Source organism: Parus major, chromosome 18 (genome assembly GCF_001522545.3).
Source record: "Parus major isolate Abel chromosome 18, Parus_major1.1, whole genome shotgun sequence".
Classification (NCBI taxonomy): Eukaryota; Metazoa; Chordata; class Aves; order Passeriformes; family Paridae; genus Parus; species Parus major.
In genome coordinates this window covers 52,032-79,544 of record NC_031786.1, presented here as the reverse complement: position 1 = coordinate 79,544, position 27,513 = coordinate 52,032, and the positions used below count along the sequence as shown (strand labels likewise).

The 27,513-nt window shown below is 37.6% G+C and overlaps 1 protein-coding gene across 1 annotated transcript; it reads right to left on the bottom strand.

The window, feature by feature from the left end:
• Positions 1-1,630: 1,630 nt before the first annotated feature.
• CCDC57 (coiled-coil domain containing 57) lies at positions 1,631-27,017 on the bottom strand (the record flags this gene model as incomplete). The annotated part of the gene is made up of 9 exons (XM_033518794.1): positions 1,631-3,265; positions 10,095-10,314; positions 16,906-17,042; positions 17,705-17,933; positions 21,666-21,766; positions 22,694-22,880; positions 25,430-25,564; positions 26,470-26,632; positions 26,923-27,017. Coding segments are annotated over 9 exons (1,491 nt in total), but the record flags the coding sequence as incomplete, so codon positions are not given.
• Positions 27,018-27,513: the final 496 nt, after the last annotated feature.

Sequence of the window (27,513 nt, the reverse complement as noted above, 5' to 3'; positions counted from 1 at the left end):
CAGGGCAGCAGGCACGCCGGCCGGGGATGTGCTGCCCCGTGCCCAGGCCCATCGCGCCGCCCTGACTGGTGGCAGCAGAGCGAGTCCGGAGGCGGGGGGCGGGCGCCAGAGATTCCCTCCCCGCCGTGCCCCTGCTACGCCTCCTTTCCCACCGACGGAACGGGGTGGATCACCTTTCATCCACTTTCCCTGTAACTTGCACTCCTTCAGTTCCACAACCCGAACAGCAACGAATCTGAATTTTCTTCTGCATTGCCTACGACTGTCACTCCGAAACAAAAAGGCCTTTCGGTCGGCAAATGTGGGCTTGAACACGGGGATGCAAGAAAGTCACCTGCTTTGTCTCTCGTTCGTGGCTGTGAACTGGCTCTGGGCAGAGGCCCCTCTCCCGGCTAGCGTTTGCGCTGCCGTTTCGCAATATAGCTCAATTTCGACCTTCCCGGGGCAGACGTCTTGCCTTCATCTATATATTCCTCAACGTAACATGTTTTTAACCTTTTGATAAGGACAACAATAAATAATATCCTCATTTACCTTTTCAGTACGCTGTGATCTGCCTTAATTCTCTTCTTTATAGGCGTTCCTTTCTTTGTACAGTTCAATAGTATCCACAGCAGTACCTTACTGCCACTCTTCTAATCTGGTTCTTAGAAATTAGTGCCCATTTTGTTAAATATTTTGGTCATAAGAGAAATATATTAGAATTTTCCTGCTGGTTTTAGTGTACAACCTCCCCACACAGGATCAAAGTAGTATGTCCATATTATTTATTATTATGCATATTTTGTTAATTTTCATACTTACATGCTGTGTTCTTAGAAGTACTCTGAAACGAATGTGCAATAAGTTAACTGCTTTTTTTTTTTTCTACCACAAGTAAAATAAAATTAAACAACCCAGCTATCATCTTTCATTACCTACGGTTGACTTAAGGAAACATGTTTCTCAGGGAAACTGAATAAATTAAAGCTGCATTACTGGCAAGAGGTCTGCATGAACAGGCATGAACAGGTGACATGGGAGGGGGAGTAAGTGAGACACTACACCAAACAACCACAAAGAAAGCAAAAAAAATCCCCAAAAAACCCTCTAACAAGGAAACAAACTAACAAACAAACAAAGCCATAGAAACCTGCATACAAACCTACACAAAGGCATTTCTGAAGTCTGCAACCCATCAGCTTACACCCATGGTGTAAGGAATAAAGAGAACTGTTTTCCAGGTTCAGATGCAATATTACAAATATCATGGAACAAACTGCTTTTTTATGCTGCTTTTAACACATGCACAGAATCTCATACCACCAAACTATTGTGCATCTCCATAGGTAAATATTAAACATGGAAATAACAAAAAATCTTTCCAGATGATCTACAGCTATTATAAAACTTGGAATTTGCACACTGAGTTCTAGAAATAACCAGTAAGTGCTATAACTGGTGTGATCTGGGCCAAAATTCCTGTACTTGTTAGAAACCACTATGCTTTGTGCTACAGAAAGAGCTCATTCAGGGCCTGGTTCAAGGGAGTGCATCATGTTGTCCTGGCTCATGAACAATGTTGAATCAAATGACAGGATTTTCAAGTAATGAAAATATTTAGAAAGAACCTCACAAGCTCGGTCAGGCCTTATACTGGCTTAGTAACATCTCATTAAATTTCTTGCATATTAAGCATCTGATTATAATACCACTGCACCTTTGCTCTAAATCAAAATATTTTCAGCAGGTAGTACAAAACAATTATTCAAATTCTCAAATGGATTACTACCACATTATGAGGTGCTGAAGAGAGCACCTCTTTGCAAAGAGTATCGGGAAAACATTTCTATTAAAAAAGCACCAGGGAAAAAAAAATGCTCAGGGGTAATTAACTCTCTTCTTTCATTTATCCTTTTTAGATTTTGTATGTTTAGCAGCAACTGAGAAGTATTATTCACTTCAGTGATACCACTTGCAGAATCACAGAATCTCTTAGATTGGAAGGTACCTCTTGATACCACCTAGTCCAAGCCCTCAACTCAACTGCCAGCTGTAACAGTCTGGCCAGGCCCGTGTCCGGTTGGGTTTTGAGTATCTCCATAGACAGACTCACTAATGTATCTGGGCAATCTGTTCCAGTGCTTGACCATCACAACAATTAAAAGCTTTTTCTCGAATTTTTCATGTCCATTTCCTTTATTTATAGGAAAGTTAATCTCTGTAATATCCCATCAGGACAGTTCAGCATTACTGGAAATGCTACAAAAATACACTGATTACTTGTATTAGTGTCCTGGCAAGTTCATTACTACATAGCTATTCTTTGTTACATCACAACTCATTCAAGTTTTCTTTCAGTTTCATCTGTTTTAAGACTTACTTCTTACAACATGCTTGTATTATTCTGAGTATATTATTCTACACAGTAGCGTTGTTTCTCACTGCTTTAAAGTCTGTCCTATCTCTTGTCAAGGGAAAATACAATCACTGGTGTGACAATAGAAATTTAATTTTTAAAATTTTACTTTTTCATGCTCTCTGAACAAGTGGAAAGACCTACAGAAGATGAGAAATAATACAGACTCAAATGTAATGTTTTTAAACCCTTTTCTTTCAAGTAGAAAGATAGCTGCACAGGATTAACGGTTGCATTGTTAATTAGAAAAAGACAAGTAGGTTGAGGCATCCCACTTGTAAACTTAAATCATATCTACAGTTTCTCAATAAAATATCTGCTAAAGTCCTGCAAGCCCTGCCTGAAGGCACAAGGCTTTACTTATGTGTTAACTGGGCATTTCTAAATCCATGATGCAAGAAAATCTTAACATATATAATTAAAATAAATCAGTATTAACAGTGAAGACTGTAATCTCATAATGTACACAGATTAACCCTTTATTTTAGGCTTCAGTGTATGAAACAGGGTATCTGTTCTCTCTTCTGGCTGCAAATATCTCAACCTGACATACAAAACTGAGGCTGATAATTAGGCCTGATATGGAGATGGCAAAGTAAGTTAATAGCAAGTGTGAACCTACAACATGCTGTCAACATAGAAATCAGTCTTTAATATTATAATTACGGATTTTTGCCATGCTAGAAGAGATTTTTGGTTTTACTAGATAAGCACAACATAAACTCCTGGATTTTATCTTCTGCTGAACTTCCAGCCTTGTTCCTCTGACTGTCAAACCTTCAGCTGACGTTTCAAGTTTATCTGTGGTTTTGACATTTTGCTGAGATTCTTCAGATTGCTCGATTGAATGTACAACTTCAAACTCCACTGCTCAAAAAACAGAAAAAATCTTTGTAGTTATGTTTGTATTCATTTATGAGATTGGATAGTTGAAGAGAGCTGGTTTACTCTTTTCCTTTAAATATACTGCTGCCATAGTGCCACATTGCCAAAATCTTTTATTACCAGGACCATTTCTGTACAAAGGAGGCCCAGAAGAGTCCATTAAGGCTTGCCATACTGATGGTATAGCACAGCGTCTTCTGCTCAATCCCCACTTCATCTGTACATGTTCATTCTCCGTTAGCATCAGACTGCTTAAGAGAAGAAAACGGCTGGAAGGTTAAAGTCAAGCACTACCTATCTGTTCAGCTGTTTTAAAAAATCTTATTTTACAAGTTTACCCTTCTCTCCATTGTTAGAAAATGCATTAGGATATGCATGATATAAAAGGCTCACAGGTAACTCTGTTAGCTTGACAAAGCTGCATTTACTACCATTATCTTTTGGGTCTTTTTTCAATCTTCTCTTGCTTAGGAAAGCATTTAGTATGTAAATCTTTGGTTTTGTTATCTAAAGTATCTGTCTTTCCAGAAAGGACTAACTCAAAAAGAAACATCTTTGTTTGGGAAGCAGTGTGACTGGTCCCGATACCAGTCAGAGTCCATTTTGCAGTTCTCACATAATTCTCCAAAAACTATTATCTCCAACTAACTGAACTTCAGTCTTATCACAGGTTTCTTTAGATAAGTGGAATTGTTCTATCACATTATTCACTGTAAACTATAGGTAATATTTACAGATGTTTGGCTCCAGCCACTTAATCCTTATTTTTCAAGGTATTGAGACTTTAACTTCAGATTTTCTATGGAGAGCCAAAGCAGACAGCAGAAGTAGTCATAATAAACTTGCAAAATAATACTACAGTATTCTGTACTAGTTTAACTTTATAAGCATCGTAGGCTGCAGTCCCAGATACTACTCAATCACAGCAAGAATAAAAGGTGCAAAAATTGTCAAAAATCAATTACTAGTATGAGAAGGTAAATTTTCAAAGTCAACTGAACATGGTAGAAAGTCCAAACAAAATTCTACATCAAAGGAAATACAACAGGTTCCTGAATTACGGAGTGAATTGATTGACTGAAGGTTTACCGCTCTATGCAAAGCAAAGATATGCAAAGCATATCGTGGCTAGTGTCAAAACATGGCACTTTTCAAAATAATTTTTATACACAGGCTTAGCTTGAACCAGCTGTTCACAGGTGTGTGTGATCTCTGCACTGAATCAGCTTGGTGGCTCATTCAGTGCAGAGAATCACAGCTGACAAAAGCTCAATGGTCTCTTGGGCTGTGGATGCGAAATCCTGTTGTCCAGCTTGCCACCTAGTGGCATCCTACAGATGTAGAAGAATGACGGAAGAGGATGCTTGAGCCCATGAAGATCGTTGCATGTATTTTCCTGCCTGGGAAATGGACTTTAATCATTAGAATACCTCTACATCTGGCAGATAAGAAAGCAGAATTTCACAACATCAACCATTTAGAAAAGTGCAGGCACCAGTGTCATAAGCTTCCAAGATTACTTTCTTGAACAGGAACAGCAGCAGAATAATACTACTTCTTGTTTGTGGTCTAAATAACAGGAATGAGCAGATCCACAGATAGCACACAGTTAACACTGCTTACAGACAGTCTGTTTTTTTAAATACTCAGTTTTCAAAGGCCTTTTGCATTCACCCAAGGGGATGACTTTCAGAAATTAATGTGGCAGGCTCTAATTGTGTAATTCCAAAGGTAAAGTAACCAAGCACCAACGCCCCACATGCATCCCTTCCTGTGAAGACTTCTGTATGCTTGTCTCCTGTCTTTAGTGGAGAAACTATAGTTCTAACTAGTAAAGGCTATTCAATTAGGTACTTGGAACAGCACCACAGAACACAAGCATTCTACATGGCTGTTTTTAATTTTGGACTGTCAAATATGTGTACTATCAGAAATTTAAAACCAACCACTGCAAACTTGTAAGGTTAGTTCCAAAAACTAGCAAAAGATAAAGAATCAATACCCCAGAATTAGAAATACTATTGAAATGCAGTAGCTTGGTTTGCACACCAATGAAAAAACACACCTAATTTACAAGCCTGCAACTTACTTTCACAAGTGACTGTGGCAACCAGAGCTAGCAAGATCACAGCTAAGCACCTAAACTGCTTTTGTAAATGGAACTAAATGTTTATTGTATTGAAATGCTTAACATATCTTCTATTTGATGTGTGTTAACTTCAGTCAGATATTACCATTCATAGATTTTTTTATTTTTTTATTTTCTTCAGGATGAAAGAGATATATGTAGACATATACAGGCAAACTGAAATTTCCTCACATGGAAGTTTCATTTAAGAAATTTGTCACTAGATATATGCCTATGGCTAAATGTGCTTCTGAAGGAACACCAACTCAAACAAGTTCCTATTCAGAAGAAGAACATAGAAATGAGGAAAATGTAGCTGGGGCATTAGTTAATATTTGTGAAACGCTTCAAAGATGAAGTTTTATGTAACACAGAAAAGAGATCATGAGTCTTTCTCTGATTGGAGCTGGAATGAAGCCAGAGCCAGAGTACTGTTTCTGCTCGTTAATATTTTACCAGATTCTTTCTCTGGCCAGCTTTTTACCCACATGGATTGCTCTTAGAACTGTCAGTGATGTCAAAGCTGTTGAAATTCTGTCTAGTGTGGAAACACTTAAGGTAACTTTTGATCCACAAAGTGTGGAATTTCAGACGACAGAGCTTTGCGAGTTACAATGAGAATTACAGTACAAGAAACTCCAGTATCTAAGATCAAGTGGTAAATCAAAAAAGTTACTTTACCTCAAAGCAGCTCACTCCTGTTCTTTGTTAGGCTACAATGTAAGCCCAAATTATTAAACCCAGGACACAGTTCTGAGTACTTGTGGTGGTGGGGTTTCTCAAAAATGTAGGGACATGAAAATACAGAGTCTAATCTATGATAAATATGTGTAAGTCAAATGACTAGTGGGGACACAGCTTGCCTTACACCCTTTATTCCCCCTGCACTGACCCCAGCCTCCACTGACCCAAGGATGGCTGATTGGAGCTGATAAGGAGCTTTTCACACAGTACCACACAGCACCATTCACAGCACTGGCTTCATACTAAATGCAGTATTACAGCTGAACTTCAGTAGGTGATGTTTGCTTTTTTCCCCTCTGAAAAACTAGCAAGTATCTTCAATAGAAAATAGTAAGTTTATCAAGACAAATAGAAGAAAATAAATTTCCATTTTCTAAAGGTTTTACAAAGCTTCCCCTCCTCCTGCCTAACATTTACTCCAAAAAATGCTCTACTTTTCTTTGAAGGTGGCTTGTCATCCATTCAAGGTGCCTATGATGTGGATCACCTATCAAAATCTCCACCTACTCTCAACCTCTGAGACAGAACATTTAAAAAGTAAAGAAATACAGAGGTGTACTTCTTACTTGTACAGACTATGCATCCTATGTAGCCTTTTGATATCATTGGGGCTTGTACCTGTCTATCTCTAGGAGGTTATATTTCTTTCAATAACAGAGAACAATAAAAATATCTGATGAAGGGACCTATGATCCTTCTAAACACCTTCCTTCTACTTATCTGCAGAATTAACATACAAGCTATGAAATCCATCTAATTTCCACAGTAAACTGAAAATTAGTAGGTACAGCAAGGAGAGAGAAAATTAAAATATATCATTGCCTTTTGACTTGCTTGGAAGCTTACACAAGGTCTGAATTTGATGATGAAATGAACTATATAACAGTCCAATTCAGTAATTAAGATGTAGTCATTAACTCTTCAAAACACATTTACTCATTGCATTGTGTAATATGTTGGAAATACAGCAAATTGCAGGGCTTACTTGACATGCCAACCATTTTGAGTGCCAGTAGGCTGTTTTGTACATGTAAAACGAAAAAAATGAACTGTTCAACAAGTTCAGAAAAATCATTTTCAAGCTACACTTCTCTGTTTCACCAGAAGTTCCACAAAACACATCAACTGGTATTATCAATTTGGACAGAGTTGAACTTGGGGAAAAAAAAAAAGGTTGAATAAACAAACTAACTTGCGTGCTTTGTTGCAAATAATTTTTTGTCACTGAGCTTCCAAGTCTCTGTGTGTGTCACTTGTACCTGAAAGCCCAGTTCCAAGTTGGTCTGTCTCCATGACAGTTCTATCTATTGTAACAATGTATTTGATAAATGCATTAACTTCAAGTGAGTGGTTTTAAACGGGAAAGATTGAATTAATTTCCATAGCTCAGGCCTGAAAAGTAATACAAGCCTCTGCTAAAAATCAGAAGCAGAATTTGAAAATTTTGTACATAATTCTTCTAAGATTATGTTGTTCCAAAAGAAAAAAGATTTTGGTTTTATATATATATATATAATTTTTATATTTTTTTTCTGAAATACAGAATTCAGTCCACTGGAATTAAGGACATCTTTTCCTGGAGCAGAAAGCTAAGCAGCAAAAAACAGTGTTTAAAAATCATATTCTTGCAATGCTGTATTTCAGGGCCTGCATGTTTGTGTAAGAAGTTCCAATCTGGTGTGCCTCATATAAATCTGGATTCAGGGATCAAATTCAACTTGGTATCAGGAAAATATTTTCCCTTACTGATTCACATTTCACTTGTTCCACGTTGGCAGTATCCTCTGTCCCTTTTGCTATTTCAAGATCCCCGAAAATCTACATTAAGTTTTGCAACAGTGGCTGGAAATTTCTAGACATTAAGAAACTGATGTCCTTGTAAGTCTGCCAGAGCTGTTGCATCACACATACAACATCATGAAACTGCATGGCACTATCAGTAATGTTTCAAATACATCCTTTTGCTTATCCTGTCAATATAGGCCTGACCTGAAATACTCTTCCTATTTCAGTCCTAGCCTCACAAAGAAAGCACATGAATTATGAGTGTCAGCACTGTGTCCATTCCAGTCCTACAGGTCTGTCAATGCACATTGTCCCTGCAATGCACTGCTACTGTGAATAAATACTTATAATCCACTCTTCATTTTGAAAGCCCTTGTAAGTATTATTTTTTCTTGTGAGCTACTAAAGATGGTACATTGCCTCCATACACTGGTTTAAAAATAGATGTAATATAAGCTGGATAGGACCTGTGGGTGAAATGTCACAGTGCTTATCACGTATCTTGACACACCTTGTGCCCATTGCCACTTTTCACAGTGCACCTCTAAAAGTCTGGCTCTGTCTTCTACAAAATCCCTCACTGGATAGTTAAAAAGCAGCAGTCAGACCAATCACCAACTCTTACACACTGAACAACCCAGATCTTTAAACCTCCTCTCATGTAATGTGTTCCTGTGCCCCAGCCTTTTAGTGGCTCTCCTCTGGAATCCAGTTTGTCAAGCTTTTGTACAAGAGGGTCCAAAGGTAGATACAACAGCCTTACAAGTACCAAACTGAGGGGAACAAATCACTTCCCTTAATCCAGTGATTGCATTCTTGTTCCTGCAGTCTGTATGTGATTACTAGCATACGCTATATGTAATGATAACACAGCTCATTTGAAAATGATGCTAATGGCTGCTATATTACTATACAGATACTGTCAGATCTCAGGAATAATGATGATGATAAAAATAATAATATCAAGGCAAAAATCCCAAGCAATTCACATAAACCCTACAGCTTTTTGAGAAATAACTTATTGATAGCTATACCTCTTACTAAAAATGAAAACTAAAACCACTCTTACTGGAACATTCTGGAGAAATATTAATCTATTTATAAAGAAAAGTCTACAATCCCTGTAGGGAACATACTCCACTATTAGCTATCCCTAAAATTTTTCCAATATTATAATGTAAGTCCATCATTTTTTTGTCCTATCTACAGCAGGTGTTAGTTTCCGGAAGTTTAGCCAATGAAGGATTACTTCATGAACAGACCAATAGTTTGAAATATGTAACATTAACTTGCAATACATAATAGTTTATAATAATAGCTCATAATAATCAATTCATAATAGCTGCCATTAAAAAGTTTCTTAACAACTTGCCCTGTAAAGAGGCTACACTTTTATGCACATATCTTACAAATTGTGCTCTTGTTAAAAATTCCAAGAACATGTGCTGATTTTTGTAGTAGTATAACACTTTATGTTAGAAGTAGAACATAATTCATGTTCAGTCTGTGACCCAGGTTTTACCTTCTCCTGTCATCCTAAGCCTGACACTGTCTCACATATGAAGACTGGACACTGTCTCACATATAAAAATTTGCACCTGCTTCTATTTTCTCCCATTCCAACTTTTTGGAGTGGACTATAAAATTCTAGGGAATCCCCACAGCATATACCAGCATGAAGTCTGTGATGTCACCTTTGGTTTTCAGGTCTTAGCACTCTAAGCAGTATTGTAGCTATAAACCAGCCAAAAAAATAACAATTAAGCAAGGATATGCAAATTATAATCTGATCTAACAGTCACTTGTCAATACATGAAGTGTACAGTTCTCAAAGAGACACTTCTATATCTGTCCCAGCTAAGTTTTTAGACTGTGTCAAAACAGAATTTGCATTTTACAGGAGTACTTAATAAAAGTGAGGAAGTATTTGCAATGATGGCATTTAAAACAGACAACTATATAGACATTCCTCTTAATTCTTACTTCTGCTGGCAACCATGAAATTCCCTTCAAGTAACTCATTCAGATTCTAATCATAGGTCTGTAGCGACAGAAGCAGTACATAAAAGAATTAGTGAACAGCAACAGAATCCATTGTACTTCCACACTTCCAGAAGAGTCAAATATTGTGACTGCTTTACAAAGCAGGCTTACCCTGGCTGGTGTTCTTTCGAGGACTGAGTGGAGAAAGGCTTGATCCTGTATCTAAAATTTGACAGAAATCATGCATTCTAGATGAAGAAAGCTGACCCTTCTGGACTTGACTAGGACTCTGACTGAGCAGCTGAGTTTGAATAATCTTTGTGGATGTAGCTGCCTTTGTTGCTGAGAATGTATCTGGCCCATGATTTTCAATAGAGAAATCTAGCCGAACCTGTTAAAATTCAAACACAATCTTACAGACATACATACTTTTCCCATCAAAGACATCAGAAAACTGGTTACATTTCCTAGTGATATCTTGGACTTGGAAAGATAGAGGGTTTCAGCAAGAGGCAAGACAAAAGAAAATTATTCTTTTTAATTTTGAAAGGTTGTAAATGAAGATGAATTACAACATTATGGCAGTGATTGAGAAACCCTAGTTTATTTAGTGTTAACAAATACTATTTTGTACAGGAACAATGCACAATTTAAAAAAGACATAGGTGTTTAAGTCTTCCAGGAGATGACTGTTGAGCAATTCAAATTGAAAAATACAAATGAAGGTGAATTACATTGATCATAAAACTGCACTGCACCTCAGCAGATGGTAATTTTGTTTCTTCCCCACAGCTGCTTGGAGCTTCTTCTTTTAATCTAGGGCAGGCAGTAAGAGAAGAAAACTTTGAAGGATGCTGTTGCCTTGCACACTGCAGCTCCTAATGTGAAGTATTACATTAACACAAGTGACTCATGGTCCTGAAAACTAACACCATTATAGCTCAGTTTGCTGTTACACTACTAGATTTAAAATAATAAGTTATAAATAATATTAAACAACATCATGTTACCTTCAGATCAACAGGGCCAAACTACCTCTCTAATAAACCTAGTATCAAATCTATTCAAAATCTGTGTTTCCTGGTGCTGTTACTATCACCTTGCTTGTTGCTCAAGCTTATATTGTTGGGATCCTTCTTCATTTTTGTATTTTCCCATGATTAAATTCCAGAATAAAAACTCCAAAACAATACCTAAAACCCCAACTAAAATAAAGAAACTATGGAAAAGTAAATTGTCAGCAGCTAAAATAAACTAATTTGCCTCTCAAAGTTTCACCAACTTTCAACCTGTAGCAACTAAAGTGAGATTTGATGAAAAGTAAACTGCTTCAGCCCTGTCAAAGTATATGCAAATAAACATCAAAGTCTTTTGCTATATATTTAAGACTAAAGAAACAAAACATGAACCCATTACATAAAGTAATAGACAGTGAAATTCCTGTAGCTCTGACAGTAATAAATTATCTTGGTTTTTTTGTAAGGATGAAGATCCTGGAATGTGGGAGCAAATGTAGCCTGGCCAGTAAGAGTTATCACCTAGAATAAAACCACCCAAACTAGAATAATAGTAGTTGTTGGAAAGTCAACCTGGAGCCTCAGCAGATATGTTCTAAGTAAAGAGCAGCCTGGAATGAGAGTAAGGAACAGCTTGGATGTAAGAAGGTCTATCCTTTCTAGTTTGGACAGATGATGAACTCAAAGGTTCCAGAGGTGGAAAGCTCCTCAACAACAGCCACTTCAGCCATGATGTCCAAGCAACCTGTCAGCTGAAGAGGTGGAACTACCACTCCCAGAGTTTAGGTCACCATCTGGAAAACTCACAGTCAAATTCTATCTCTCCAAGCACCATAATCATACTGTATTTTTAAAATCTGTTTATTCTTACAAAAACAAGAATCATCTTTAATGATTTTTAACAGAACATGGGAGACACAAGATATGTTGAAAAATACAAACACAGTATTTTGCTCATTAGAAATAAGGCAAGAGAAGACTGGGACGGATGAGCATGAATATTCATTGGTCTTAATTTGAGAGTCAGCTAAGTTTTAAGGCGAGCTACGAAAGAAAGAATAATTAAGAAGGTGGAAAAAGAAAAAAAAAAGAGGTCTTGAATTGTGGCAATTTTGCCTAGATCGGGAAGTCACTTTTATATATGTTTGGTATAAGCATTTAGCTTATCTTTTTCAGACCTCAATCCCAGCAATGCACAAAAAAAACAAGCAGGTTACAAGAGGTCTCCTCAACAGGTTTGCTGAACCCTAATTTCCTTTGTGAAAATTATTTCCAGTGTTAATTTCCAGGTCACTATTTCTGAAACAGAGAACTGGAAGTTCAAGTGAACAAAGGATGTCAAGCTTGTGACTTTAGGTTAATGAGATGATCACAAGCATCCGGAAAAAAATTTATGTCCACAAGCATGCTGAGGCATTCCACAGTACGTTCATCTGTTGGCAGACCACATTCCACCCTGTACATCGTAACAGCTGCCTCACCCATTCTCTTTTGAAACCCCACAAGAGGGAGGTCAGAATCATATGCTCAGCACTGCCACCTAGGACCAGACCTGAACTTTTCACCTTGGAGTTTGACTTCACAAGAAGTTAAAGATTTCCTGCTCCAGAAGTAGCCCATGCCACCACGCCCTAAGATATAGTGTCAGTATACCAGTGAGGCTGTGTATTTGGTGCTCCCTAATTCTTTTCTCTGAGAACCGTCCTCACACTACAAGATGCTAATACTTCTTGTGGCAGTGCTGTTGTGACGGCTCTTGATCAGGTCCTCAGACTGTCAATGAAGAGTTGAAAAACAGTGCTGCATTCCTGTTTTGTCACAGAACTCAAATAATTTTAATCTTCCCAGTCTCACAGCCCAGATGGCTTTCATTATGGTATGGTCTAACTCACATTTTTGATGCACCCACTAATACTTCTGACATCAAAAGAACTTGATTAGGTAAATTTGATAAAATATACCAGAATCTCCAGCTCACATTGCACTCATCTAACTGACTTGTTACAGTCCTCAGTTTCTGTTGTCTTAGACTATCTGCTGTATCTGAGGAAGAATAAGTCTCCATTAGCTCTGGAGAGCTACAGGAGATGGCATTCTCAGTTTATCACTGTCAGATGGATGGTTTACAATGTTTGCTCACACTGCAACCTTTAAAACTTCCTCATTGACTAATGGGGCTTATTTTCACTCAAGCAATCAGTTCAAATTTCGTTATGACTGGCTATAAATCTAGCATCACAGCTTTTTGGATTTCAGGCAACCTTCCTCTGCCAGACAGGAGTGCCCCTCCTGTTGGATACCTTCTGCTATAAAAAAGCTAAGAGAAATTCAAGTACCCGTGATGGGATGTCCAAATGCAGTGTTTGTCCTTGCCACGTTCCCTTAGAACATATTTGAAATTTATGTTGCCATTGAAAATGTTGCCATAAATTGATTATGACAGATTCACCTTAGCTAAGAAATAGAAGTGTTCATTTTCTTCCCCAAATAATATGTCTCTTTTGGGTAAAATACTCCTGCATATTTTGAATGCTTGGAGAGCCTTTTCCTTTTAGACTCAAATGTGTGAGCCCTCCAAAGAAGTACTACTTGTTTTTACTATTATTCTTTATCTAAGAAAAGAGAAATCCTGTGGAGAAGTTGCATAGCTGTTTGCTTAAAGACCTGATTGCCTAAAGACCACAGAACTTGACCCTGTCTGTACTTGTTCTCAAATTTAATTGCTGGATGATCTTTGCCCTTCAAACTTCTACCATATTTTCTTAGATCTACTAATCCAGAAGTTTTTGTAATTATTCCAGCTAACAGCCCTGATGGGTACAATCACATGTGTAATCTGTAGTGCTGCTTTACTTAACAGGAAAAGAAATATATCTGGTTTTGGCATAACTAAATTGTAAATTGCCAAAAATTTAGTTGGGCCAGCTGAGTCACTTAGCCTTCCTTTACCTCATTTGTATCATTTACTCTAAGAAACAGAGATTAATATACATTTTTTTTTTTTTCCTAGCATCACTCTAAAGTGTAAGAAAAATAAAATATTTATTTGGGTTCTTTTTTAAGAAACTCACGTTTGTCATTCAGACTGTCTGGCCAGATGGTTCATATACTCCATAATATACCTAGGCCAACCAGATAACATCTGCAGAATTACTGATAATTACAAGCTAAAAACCGCACAAGATGGCAGGCTCAACACAAATGCATGGTTATTCCATCTTTTTAGAATGTCTAGGTATAAAAATGTTTAAGACTTCTTTTAATATATTCAGATGATAAAATTTTCAAGTAGATGGATGAAAGTTGTGATTTCTTAGTGCAATTTGACCACACAGTGGGATTATCTCCTGTGTGGTTTCATATTATCTAGAGATAATTCTATAGATCTTAGTAGGTGAAAAGAGAAACCTTTAACTTCAATCTGTTACGTATTCCTGAATGAACTTGAGTGATCTACAAAACAGTCAAGTCTAGGTTCTCAAATATTTTTTTTTAATTTCAATTAAGACAGGTAGGAATACATAAAGGGAGAATTAAAAATAAACAGAGGACATTAGCTTAAATTCAGCTGATTTTTTTTCCCCCAAAGGCAGAGGAGATTATAGTTTCAAACTAATATGCTGGAAGTTGACTGTTTGGAAAACAGCTCAGCAGAAAAGAAACAAGAATCCTGGTGGACTATGAGGCAGCAATGCATTCATGAAGCCTTCAGCTAACAGCATAATCAACTGCACCGAGAAAAGTACAGCCAGCAAGTCAAGCGAGGTCACTATTTCCTCTACCAAGCACTGGTGGAACCACATTTAGAGTATTTTGACCACTTTTGGAGTTCCCAGCATGAGAAAGACATAAACATAATGTATCAGCCACAAACAGCAAAACAGCAAACAGCCACAAAGATGATCAGTGAATTGGAACATCTGACATAGAAGGAGAGGTTGGGGCAGCTGGCCTTGCTGGCCCCCAGAAGAGACAGACTGAGTAATCTTTTAAGCATGTATAAGCATCTGATGAGGATGTTACAAGGAGATAAAGATGACTGAGTTGGAGTCTTCTCAGTGGTATACAGTGGAAGACCAAGTGACAATGGGCAAAAAGGTAAGTAAAGGACACCTCACTTAAGTATAAGGGAAAAGAAAACCCCAACCAAATGCCAGCCTTCTTTCTTATGAGGGTGACCAAACACTGGAACAACTTGCCCAGAGTGGTTCCCAGGTGAGGTGTTTCCCCAGATAAACTTGGTTAATAATTCTGCTGGAGTTTTAGACCTCAGAGCAACAACCTCACCCTTTCTGAAAGAGCACTGTTTACTGCCTTCAAAACTACAATGACAATCAACTGCTCTGACACAATCCTCACAGAAACAGATCTGCTGATCAATTAAGTAAAGGACATAGTGAAATCCTGACTACTGAAGTTACTGGGAGGTCTGCCACTAACTACTAGGGAAGCCAGGATTTATTCATTAGTCTCTCTGATTATAGCTGCATTTTATCTATTAAAGGTTGTATTGAAATTACAAAATATACGAGACAGGTTAGCTATATATCCTGCTTTCATATATGGAAAAGGTGCTATTACAGTCATTTGGACATGGGTGCTTTAAAATCCCAATTTTAAAATTCCAAAATTTGGAAACATCCTCACTGATTAATCATTTTAAAGTTTATGTTAGAACATAGTGCAAATCCTTCCACTGGCCTTTCTGGCTTAGTTAAAACGAAGCCTTATGAAATTGTAATTTAGGATTGCATTTACACTGCATAAACACATGTGTTTCTGAAATACCTTAGTTGACGATCATGTTTAAAAGTGTTAGTTTTGAACTCCCAAACCCTTTAAACTTACAGGGAGCCATCTGGCTTGTGGCTGGTCACTAATGGTGTTTCCCAGGGCTCAATTTTAGGGTCAGTTCTCTCCAGCCTTTGATCAATGACCTGGACACATGAGTTGAGCGTACACTAAATTGGCTGATGATACTAAATGAGAAGAACTCATTGATTCCTTTGTGGGTAGAGAGACATTACAAGATGTCTTGATGGACTGGAATGCTTGGCAATCACCAACTGCGTGAAATTTAATGAGAGCAAAAAAGCTGTATTCTGTACCTGGGACTACAGCCATGGATGTCTGTATACAATTGAGGGACGAGAGGCTGAAGTGCAGCCCTGAAGAAAGGGATCTGGGGGTTTTGGTTGTTGGCAAGCTCAGCGTGAGTCAACAGTGTATTCTGGTAGCCAGAAGTGCCAGCTGTGTCCTCAGTGTGTTAAGCACAGCACAGCTAACCAGCCAAAAGAAGTTAATGTCCTACTGTGCTCAGCATTGGTATGGCCTTACCTCAAGTACTATGTGGATTTTTGGGCTCCACAATATGAGAAGAATATAGAAATGTTAGAATATATCCGAAGGAGGAAAACAAAGATGGTGAAAAGACCAGATGGCTAGATTAATGAGGAGTGGCTGAGGATACTTGGCTTGTTCAGCTTATAAAAGAGAAGGCTGGCAGATGACATCATTGCTCTCTGTAACTTCCTTCCATGATGGGGAAGAAGAGTAGGACGTGCTGATTTTTGTTTTTGGTATCTGGTGATTGGATGTGGAGGATTGGCTTAAATCAGCATCAGTGGAAATTCAGACAATTCTTCCCTGAGAGGTTGGTCAAACAGTGGAACAATCTCTCCAGGGCGTGGTCATGGCCCCAAGCTTTTCTGTTCTCAAAAAACATTTTGGACAATGCCCCTGCATTAAACGGCTTAACTTCTAGGTTGTCCTGTGTGTCATCATGATTCAAAGATCCTCATGGGTTCCTTCCAGCTCTGGAGGTGCAATGGAACCTTCCAAAGATAGATTTGAGCTAAACTCAGTAAGAGTAATTTAAATGCAGAATCTTAAGTTACATTAATGGAATTAGAACATTATTAGAATAATGGCTTATTATCGCTAGATTTCAAACAGCATATAATTACCTGTGTTGAGAGTCTGTGCTGTAGATACTTTAGAACTGATAGCTGACACTCTGTTCTTTTGACAAGTTCTCTTGGAAGAAGACTACCAGAAGCAATACAAACTGTGCAGTGGTTAGAGCTAACAGGATGCCAGAGTCCTAGAAAGGAGAGAATATACTGAGGAAGACATTCTTTGTTGATATTTTGTCAACTATATTACATTTCCAGCAAGCATTTACAGCAGATATAAATGAACCACAGAATACAGGCCTTCTCATTGCAGAAGATTTCAATGGTATGCAGAAATGGGCCTTGTGCTTTTTTCCTTTGTTTCATTGCCAGAAAAACTATGCATGGAACTTAAATGTCCACAGCAAAATCTTTTGACATTATATACACTCTTAATTCAAGTTTACTCTAGTAAGCTTTTTCTGCTTTCTCTTCCACTTTCCATGAGTGTTAGTTTTTATTCCAAGAGATACACTACCTCTTTTCTACTCATAAACTAAGTCTTAAAGTAAAGTTCCAGCTCCCACACTGACATCTAGGCACCAGGGAGTTCTAAATCTAAGACTTCCGTCAACAAAAGTCATTACATAGAGACTCCTGTTGTTCCAGTTTAGCATCTCCTATCACAGGATAATCTTACTTGCAAGGATTAGTAACACAGTCTCACATGAGCTATGCAGATCAAAGATCAGTCAGATCCAGCACCTTTTTTTTATAATGAAGCCTAGCTTTCTCCAGCTCAAAGGATGAACTGATTCCCTCATTTTATTCTAAATATATAAGCTAGCACTTCTCTTTAGAATAAATTTACCTTCCTTTAGCACCATTCCAAGTTCTGCCCTGAGTCTGTTTCCCATTTCAATCAATTGCCGCTTTTCTTGGCTCAGAATTGAGATTTTTCTTGCTGCTTCCTTGAGTTTACTTTGCATTCCTTGTAGAGTGCGTTTGACACTATACTGACAACCAACACCAGTACCTACAGCAGGTAGTGTTTGTCCAAAATCTGCCATGTTTTCTTCAAGAACTTTGGGTTCTGGCCCCTGAATAAAACAGATAGTGCTTATAATTAATATTTTGAAGTACGTTTTGAAAGTGAGGTCTGCAGGTTCAGAGATCTGTACAAATATACATGAGAGATCAGTTGAAGAAAAAGTGTAAAATTGAAGGCCACAGTCCATGTTTTAGGGCCCACTTTCAAGATTTTGTTAGCAGTATAGGGCAAATTATTTTTGCCCTATATTACCCTAAATATTTGCCCTAAATATTGCTTTTTGATATCCATTTAAATAGTCATCATTCACTGAACAGTCATCTCCCTATAAACATTTTACATTTCATACATTGACATAAGTATCTAAACGTATCACATGCATTAAAATTGTTTTACAATTACGCATTGGTATGTTTATTCTTTTACATATAAACACTGTAACAGCCTGAGACATTCCCACAGATATTGTAAACAGTAAGTGTAAAATAATACATATAGGATAAACACTGTATAACTGTAAACTAGAGAGCACTTAATTTAATGTTAAAATGTGGAAAAAAACCTCTTTGTACCAAATAGCAAACTGCTACAAATCCTTCTTTGTTTAATCAACATGTACATTGTTTAATCACTTGTACATGAAAACAAAAGGGATAGATATGACTTAAAACATTTACTGAAAAGTAAAGATTCTACAGTCTGTTTTGTCTCTGCCGACCTGAGTCCACCTGCCCATATACATAATGATAAGGTATATATCCAAAAGATCACATCCTTGTTTTTCAAGACCTATATACTGTATTCTTTCAGCCCCCACAAAGGAGACTTTTTGATATCCATTTAAATAGTCATCATTCACTGAACAGTCATCTCCCTATAAACATTTTACATTTCATACATTGACATAAGTATCTAAACGTATCACATGCATTAAAATTGTTTTACAATTACACATTGGTATGTTTATTCTTTTACATATAAACTAGTTAGAGGCATACTACATTAACTCTGCAATCCCAATCAGTTTTTAACTAAATCACCCTAAGCACTATGATTCAAGAAGTACACATTGAAAGCTATTATCCATACTGAGAAAAAAACAAACCATTGTTGCCTTATTGTGCCATGCAACTCCCATGCTCTTATTTCTTTGGATGGTTTTACCATAAAAAAGAAAGCTCTTGAGAACTTACAGGGAAAGCATGCAGGCCTACAAAGAGTATGGGGGAGAAATGCAGAGAAATTAGTGCAGGACTAGAATCTAAAAATACTAAGACAGACGTGGAAGTGAAAGGAAAAAGGAACTGCACTCTGACACACATCTAGCAATTTGTATAAAAGCAACTATTACAAGTAGCCACAAATTATTACAGCCTATCTTCCTCAATGAAATTGACATACTAAAGCTTAACATAAAGAGAGATGAAGGCAATGACCAATTATGGTACCACCAGTTGTCACACTGTGGACCACCTTCACCAGATCAAAAGCACATCACCTGGCTGGGGCAAGGAATGCCATTTGCTTAAACTTTTATTTTTCCTGAACTTTTCAGGAAAACATTCCACAGCATTGCACAGAAGGGTTTGTTTTTTTTTTTTTACTCAGGTGACAGACTGTAAGCTGTAGAGTTAGGACTGGAACTCAGAAATCTCTTTACCTTTAGATATATGTCCAGACCAAAATTCTTCATTAGAAAAGAGAGAAAACACTGAAAAGATGGGTACTAAAAAAGAGTGGGAGGAAAAATTCTCATCAGAGCTGATACAAAAGAAAAATATATGTAAATGCAAAAGTTTACATGCTATTTTTACTAGTTTCCACAATAAACTTTCCTCTTCTGTAGCGCTGGAGCCTATAATTTCCTGATTATGCTCACAGAAACTTTGTTATTTTAAATGGAAAATATCACCATGGCTCTTCTGACTGACTTCACCTGCACCCCTATGTTTAGTTACCACTATTGCTCAACAGATTCTGAGCTCCCTGCGATAGAAATATTTTTGCTTGTAATTCTTCATGGCCTTAAGTGCATCCTTAGCATGCAATTAATAAATGTAAGAACAACAGAGAAAGTGTAGAAAAGTGCTAAAGATAAGTACTTGTAAAATCCAGTAAGGAATTAAAATGAAGTTTTGCCCATTGTTTTTAAGATATTTTCAGGACTGCTTACAGCTCATTCCATGTCTAAGAAGGCTTGTTGTGTACTGAGAAAGAAAAAAATAAAGCAGACAGCAGAAATAAGCAGGAAACAATAGTTCAACTTCAGTGAAGACAGCATCAACTACAATTCCAGCACTTCATTCACTTGAAGTTTTGGCCAGCATATCCCCTATTTGCTACATGTCTATACATATAAAGCATAAGTAATTCAGCATTTCACACTGCAGATGCAAATCACTGCCTGAAATTGTCCCTGTTCTTATATCCAGCCATGAGTATTCAATTATAATTTAGCATCATGAAGCAAAGGATTAGCCTCTGAACAGAGAAAGTTCATTTCTTATCTTGCAGTCTTCAAGGCAAAGTGACTCTATTTTTTTTTAAGGCTCTATCCTCACTTACAGAAATGCAAAGAAAATCAGAACGGCCCTTGGGCAGTAGTTTGTAAAACACTTATTTTCTGTAGGGTGGGGTGGGGGGTGGGGTGTGGGGGGGTAGAAATTGGTATTAAGTTCAGTTGTCACCCAGTCCTGGAAGTGGCCAAAGAGAAAAAAATAAATCTGCACTGTCTATACTGGCACACAATGATATTCTAAATATAATTTGACAGCATGAACAAAAAATTTCCTTCTATATTCATCAAAGAGAACAAACAGGTGAAACACGATCTGTGCGTGGCTGGTTATGCATGTTTCCCCACAAAGTTCCCAAGGCTCCTAAGTTTTATTTAAATATTGATATTGTTTCAGTTTTTAAAGCTCTTAGCTTTTTAATCAAGACCTCTCGTGCTTATTTATTCCTTAGCTTTATTTCAATTTTTTTTGAATTTAGACACTTTTGGATGGATTTTAACAGAAAGATTAAAGCATGAAAGTGATACTGGTACATCTTTGAGATGACTGATTAGAAAATCCTGATTTTTTAAATTGTTTCTTAAACTATCTTACTTCAGACACAGTTTACTATGCCATGAAATGGCTGGGAGACAGGAAGAGAACATAAAGTGACTTACTCCTTACATAGTAGTATATATATGTCCCAGTTTCCAACTCCATAATTATTTTTTTCCAAGAGATGTCACTGTCACTTTAATGCTGATACTATTCTTACCCTTTAAAATAACACAGTGGGAATGATGTTTGTAAACTCTTGAATGGCGTAAAATATGCTCTCACACCCAGTGGGTTCTTCCTTCGTGGGTGGTGAGCACTCCAAGACAGCACTGGAGCTTGGTCCTTTCTCCTGGTCATACCAAGTTGTACTTGGTATTAAAAAAAAAAAAAAGACTAAAATATGGATTTAGAATGGAAAACCTGAAGAGGTGATACAGAGTAACTTAAGCATTTGCAAGTGGGAAAAAAGCCAGGACCAGCTTGCAAGATCAGAAGAGACTTGTGCCAAGGGATGACCAGTCAAAATTGATTGCCTAGAAAGAATAAGAGTAAGTTTGGCAGAAAAAATCTTTGCTGGCTCTTATCTGACCAATCACATAAACACATATTACTTCAGTTTATAATATTTACTCAATCAAAAATAATACACTAGGTATTTAATTACACACACACACACAGACACACACACATACAGATATTATCAGGTAGTTTAAACCTCACCATACCTCTTCTGTGTCTGAGTTTACTATACAATCCAGCTTAGCTGAACTGATTTTGGTGTTGCTCAGTGTGGTTCCAGCTGAAATTTTGTTTGTGCTCAATGAACCTAAAAGAGGAGTATAATATGAATGTATATGTATTTGTAGAAAGTTTAGGCTTTCATAGCAAGATCTGCTTCAGAACACTGTCCCATCCATATAAATGTCTAGTTACAGAATCATAGAACCACAGATTTAGGTTGCAAAAGACCTTTAAAATCATCAAATGAAACCAGGAACCTAACACTGCCACCTCCACCATTAAACCACATCTTCAAATGCCTACACATACATGCCTTTTAAGCACCTCCAGGGATGGTGACTCAACCATTTCCCTGGGCAACCTGTGCCAATGATTGAATAAGCCTTTTTAAAAGGAATTTTTTCCTAATATCCAATCTAAACCACCACTGTCATAACTTGAGGTAATTTCTGTTGTCCTATTGCTTATCACTAGGAAAGAGAGACTGATCCCCACCTCACAACAACACTCGTTCAGGTAGTTGTAGATAGTGATAAGTTCTCTCGGAATCTCCTTTTGTACACCACTTCAGTAGATACCCAGTAAACAGATATACTATAAACCCCCATGGCAGGGGATTTGGAACAGGAGATCTTTAAAGATCCCTTCCAATCCAAACCATTCTGTGATTCTACATACTGGCTTCACTATCAGGAATTCTGTCATAACTTGTAATATACATATAATTGCTTTACTCTTGCAAAATATATACCATTGCTTTTCTAGTAGTAATTTTGTAGTGACTTATAGCATGTGTGTTTATGTGTATGTGTATTTGTTTTCACTAATAATTATTTTGTAGTAATTTGAAATACAGAATCTCAAACTACTGTGAGCTTGTGTATGGTACAATCTTGAAAAGCCCCCAATAACGATTTTTACACACTCATGGGTTGGGTATCCCCCATAGGTTGTGACCATGACCGCTAAACTTTCTTAAGTGAATTTAATGCTCTTTGTCAAGAGCTATCACCTTGCTCTGCAAACTGTCTGTCTTCTGTTAGAGGAAGAGAAGACAATATCTGCTCATCCAGACTCTCCATTTCTTTCCTCATTTGTGCAATAGCAGCCCGAAGGCTGGCATTCTGTTCCTGCAGCTTTTTTATTTCCAAAGCAGGGATATATTTACACAGAGAACTTTCATCATTATACTGAAATACCTGGAAAATAAAAGTACAAGACAAAAAGAACCCTTCATTAATAAGCAACATATTCTCTACACACCACCACACACACAGATCCTAATACTTTCAACCCATGAACATAGGTGGGAGAAAAATACCATAGAAGCAAAATAATTGTCTTTGTTTATTGAGGATTTGGCAGGAAAAGAAGTGCTGTACTGAGAACCTCATAGGAGGAGGCGCACATGGGGAGGACCATGGTGACAGAGCAAGCTCTGTTTTATAACTGCTGTTCTGCGTGTGTGGTTTATCTCTTCCATGTGCAGGCAATCCCGCTCCTTAAGGAATTTATGGGCTCAACAGCAGTAACAGTGATCCCCTTTCTGACCTGTCAAATTCTTGAAAGTGTCATTGGAGATCATCTATTGACAATAACACTGTCCTGGTTTAAAAGACAGGTATTTGCTATGGAAAACAGGAATGTCCCTGGAATGGAAAGATCACTTTCTCCCTCCAAATTATTATGACTTCGAAATTACAGGGTTTCAAGGAAAAGATAGAGAAAAAGGAAGAACAGGTCTTTACTAGATCATATCTATATACAAAACAACACAAAACAAGCAACAGGAACGGCAAGAAGAAAACCCAGTAACAGCCTTTTTCCGTCCTCGAGCATTTCCCTTTGGTGTAGTTACGACGACAACCGGCACGGGGCGCTGCGGGCTCGTGTAGAGGTGGAGGGGCCGCAATGAGTCCCCCGCGGCTTCAGCTGCAAGATCGTGACTTCCCTGGCAGTGATGGCAGCTCAGGTGAGAGAGAGGGAAGACGGGCTGACTCCTCCAAGCACCCACGCAAGCGGCGACCGGTGTTTGGCATTGCTAACGGCAGCCGGTACACGCAGGGTAGGGAGACAGGGCTTTACCGCAATGTTGCACTCCCGTACAGGGAAGAGGTCCGGCAAAAGTGCTGCTCCAGCTTCATTTAGATTCTACCCCTGTAAAATCTTCCCTCACTGACAGAAACATGTATCATCATCCACTTAAGAAATGCAGATACTATTTGATACAGGAATATTAGAAAGCCATGCAGTAGAGGAATATATACTCCTACAGTCACTAAACAAATCCTAATTCTCAAGCTGTTCAGATGAGGTGTTTTTCACAAGGAAAAAGACCATGAAATGTCTTTTGAGTATTTGTATCAAAATGTTGCTAAAACAGACTCACAGAACGAACTAGGTTGGAAAAGATGTTTAAGATCATCTAATCCAACCTATGACGGACGTAACACCTCCTCATCGACTAAGCCATGGCACTGAGTATTACTACATCCAGTCTTTTTTTTAAACACATCCAGAGATGGTGACATCATAAACATTTCTTTATATTTAACCCTAACCTTAAATTGTTGCAGCAGTTTTGCCTCTTCCGAGAGCATGGCAATCCATGAGGTGCTTAAGACACTCCAGTAAAATACTTCAGTCTCATCATTTATGCCTTGCACAGCCTCAAACACTACTCTGTTTCCATCTTCCCCATCACTCCCCACTTCCTTCACCCTCATTTTCCCCGTCATAAGTCTGTTCTGTGAGTGTGATCTGAAAGTCTTATCTGGAATGCTAATGGCCTTCAAATTACATTTCCCTGGCATAAAGACAACAGCTGCCCTGCAGTTTCTTTCTCCTGACAGAATATAATGAAGAAACCGTGCCTAGTCCTGATTCTCTTGGTATCTCAATGATCAATTAGCAAATCAGTCCAGTTTGAAATAAAACTGGAAAAACTACTTGCTCCACAGCAAGTTTTTGTTAGCAATCTACTTTTATCAGAAATAAAAACCGTCTTCAGGAAGTATCTTTCTGAATACAATACTTCCTGCATTCAGGAACTACTAGGCTTGCTTAGCACTGCTTTTTCTTAGCAAGCTCTGGTAATATGCTCTGAACTGGTCACTGCTGAGCACCTGTAGCCTGCCCAGTAAAGTGCACTGCAGCATTCGTTTTACTTTCACTCTTTTACCAAAGACAGTTTTCTACTCTTGATGAGTTATCCTTCAGGATAACTTCAAACCAGCATTACATTTGCAATTTTGAATGGCTTTTTAAAATACGTGCATTTTAAGAGGTAGCCATGAAAGGAAAACTAGCTAGTGATACTCTAGAAGACTAGAAAAGAAGACATTAAAATATTTTAAACAGCTGGCATATTAGTATTTTGAAACGTTGCCTTAAAATTTTTACTTTACAACTTTAAAATCTACCTGAACTGCAGCTGACACAGAACCTCAGGAATAAGGTTCCAGAAATCAATTCTTCCCATTTGATTGCCATAATGGTACAATACGTTGTCACTTTTTGGAGCCACTGTCTGAACCAAGCTTGCTCCTTTTGCCAATGAGTAATGAATGAGAGGCATAGCTAAGCCCATGACACCTAATCTATGTATATTCCAGGCTAGATATGTCTGTATTTTGAATGAAACATATGAAACAGATGAACTGCTTACAGTACGTCCAGTGGAAACAAGGCCCATAATGTTGTTATCTTAGAATTAATTCATCTATGTCCACAGTAAGTGTTGTCTAACCTGTTTTTCCCCTTCAGGTGAAATACTGTGATTAAAAGATGCTTGTATTGTCTGTTCTCTCTCAACAGTCAAAGCAGAAAGAACAGCCTTCACTTCATGCAACCTGTAGTCTGTTTTCTGTAGATCAGCTTCAGCCTGGCACAGAAGAGAGGGAGGGGAGGTAGAGGATGTCAGTAGCTCAAGGAGAAGGGGATAAAAGAAAAGGAAAGGTAAGGAAGGGAAAGGAAAAGGGAAGTAAAAGAAAAATAAGGAAATCAAGGATACTTTAAAACATAGCACAGGGACTTAAGCACATCTCTTGTTACTGTCAAAAACTGCCATAATAGATAAATAATTTAGCATAATTTTCTTATCTTCTTTTGTGAAATGGATAATGCTGATTTATCTCTCTCACGTGTTCACACAAATGCTACAGCTATTGATGCCTATGAATCATTTTAGAAAGATGATGATAAAATAAAACAGTAGATTAAATGCCAGCATTCTGAACTTCGCAAACAAGTGTTTCCTCTGTACCTGTGAGTTCAGGGCAACTGGACACTGAGAATTGTTAAACCATTGTCTAATAGTCTCTAAACAATAAACATCTACTTAATTTTTCAGAATCAGAATTTTGTACCCTACACAAAATAGGGTTGGGTTTTTTTTCCATACAAAAATACCTAAAATTTCTCAGGACTAATATTGTTCTCTTGATAGAATTCAAGTGGTTCTGAGATCTGAAATTCTTTCCGCCCCGGGGCTGCTCTAAGAGACATCCTTCTCCTTTTGCTACAATGGTAAAGGAAAAATATCACTCAAGCTGGCTTGATTAGATGGAAAGGGAGAAAAGGCCACTATTAGAGATTGTTCATGAAAATTAATCTGGTCTCTGATAAAATACATGTGATGAACTGCTGTACACAATACAGAATCACTGTTTTACATATTTTTGAAAGAAGGCTAAAGACATATTTCCCTGAGAAACACCATGGTGGAAAGACTCCATAGCTCTCTATGCAACAGATGATTATTAAACAGTGTTAATTTGAAATTCTCACCGCCTCTTTTGATGAAGACAGGCTGTGTGTTAGATCCTCTGATCTCTGACACCAATTACATTCAGCATTTTCACAGAGCTGCTGCCAGTTCAATTCGGTTTGCATTTTACTCTGTTTCAGAATTTGTTCTCGCTCAGCTGCTAGAGATAGTTGTTGTTTAGACCTATGATATACAGAGCAAAGCTGTTGATTTCAGCAGAATAAATACTAAGGATGTTTTGAATGACAATATAAACAGCATAAGAAGTAGTCACTATGAAATCACATGAATAAAACTTTAAGGTACATCATTCACTAATCTATGCTTTTTGTTTAAGTTAAGCAAAACAATTCAGTACTATTAGAAGGGAAAGTTTTGACTGCAGTCAAGAGGCCTTTAAAGTGTATACTTCGAGAACTACTTAAGAGTTCAGAAACTAGAGCCTTACTGAAAAGTTGCTATAAAAATACTACCATGTCTTCCACTCTGAAGGGACAAGAGGGCTGCTGGAAGACAGGATGCTATGGAAAAGACTTCTTCCCTCCCTCCCTGCTCTCCTTATAGCTATTGAATTTTAATTTACAGGCAAGAACAAAACCAGTCATGTTGTTTGACATACCTGGGAAAACAAAAATCTGTTGTTAGAAGACTTTACATTTAAAATCCAAGCAAGAACAGCACTACAGAATGTACATTCTACTGTAAAATTCTCCTGAAGCAACATTGCAAGTTACTCCAAAGCATGGAAATTAAAGATACCACTGAACAAGTGTGAAATTCTTGCCTCACAACACCTATGTTTTGTAAGTGCATGAAAAACTCTCAATAAAGAAGGCACTTAATTTTCCAGAAAATTATGTGGTTGCAGTGAGCTACCATCCAGTGGCTAAACTGATAAAGTATTTTAAAGAGTGTTTGAGAGAAATTACTTTGATGAATTAAATGGATAAATTACAACTGAAATCCAGAGAATGAGACCACAAGGGATTTTGTCTAATTGATACTAAATCATGTTAGATTAGGGGGAATAACTGCAGGAGATCCAGTGGCAAGCATGGAAGATG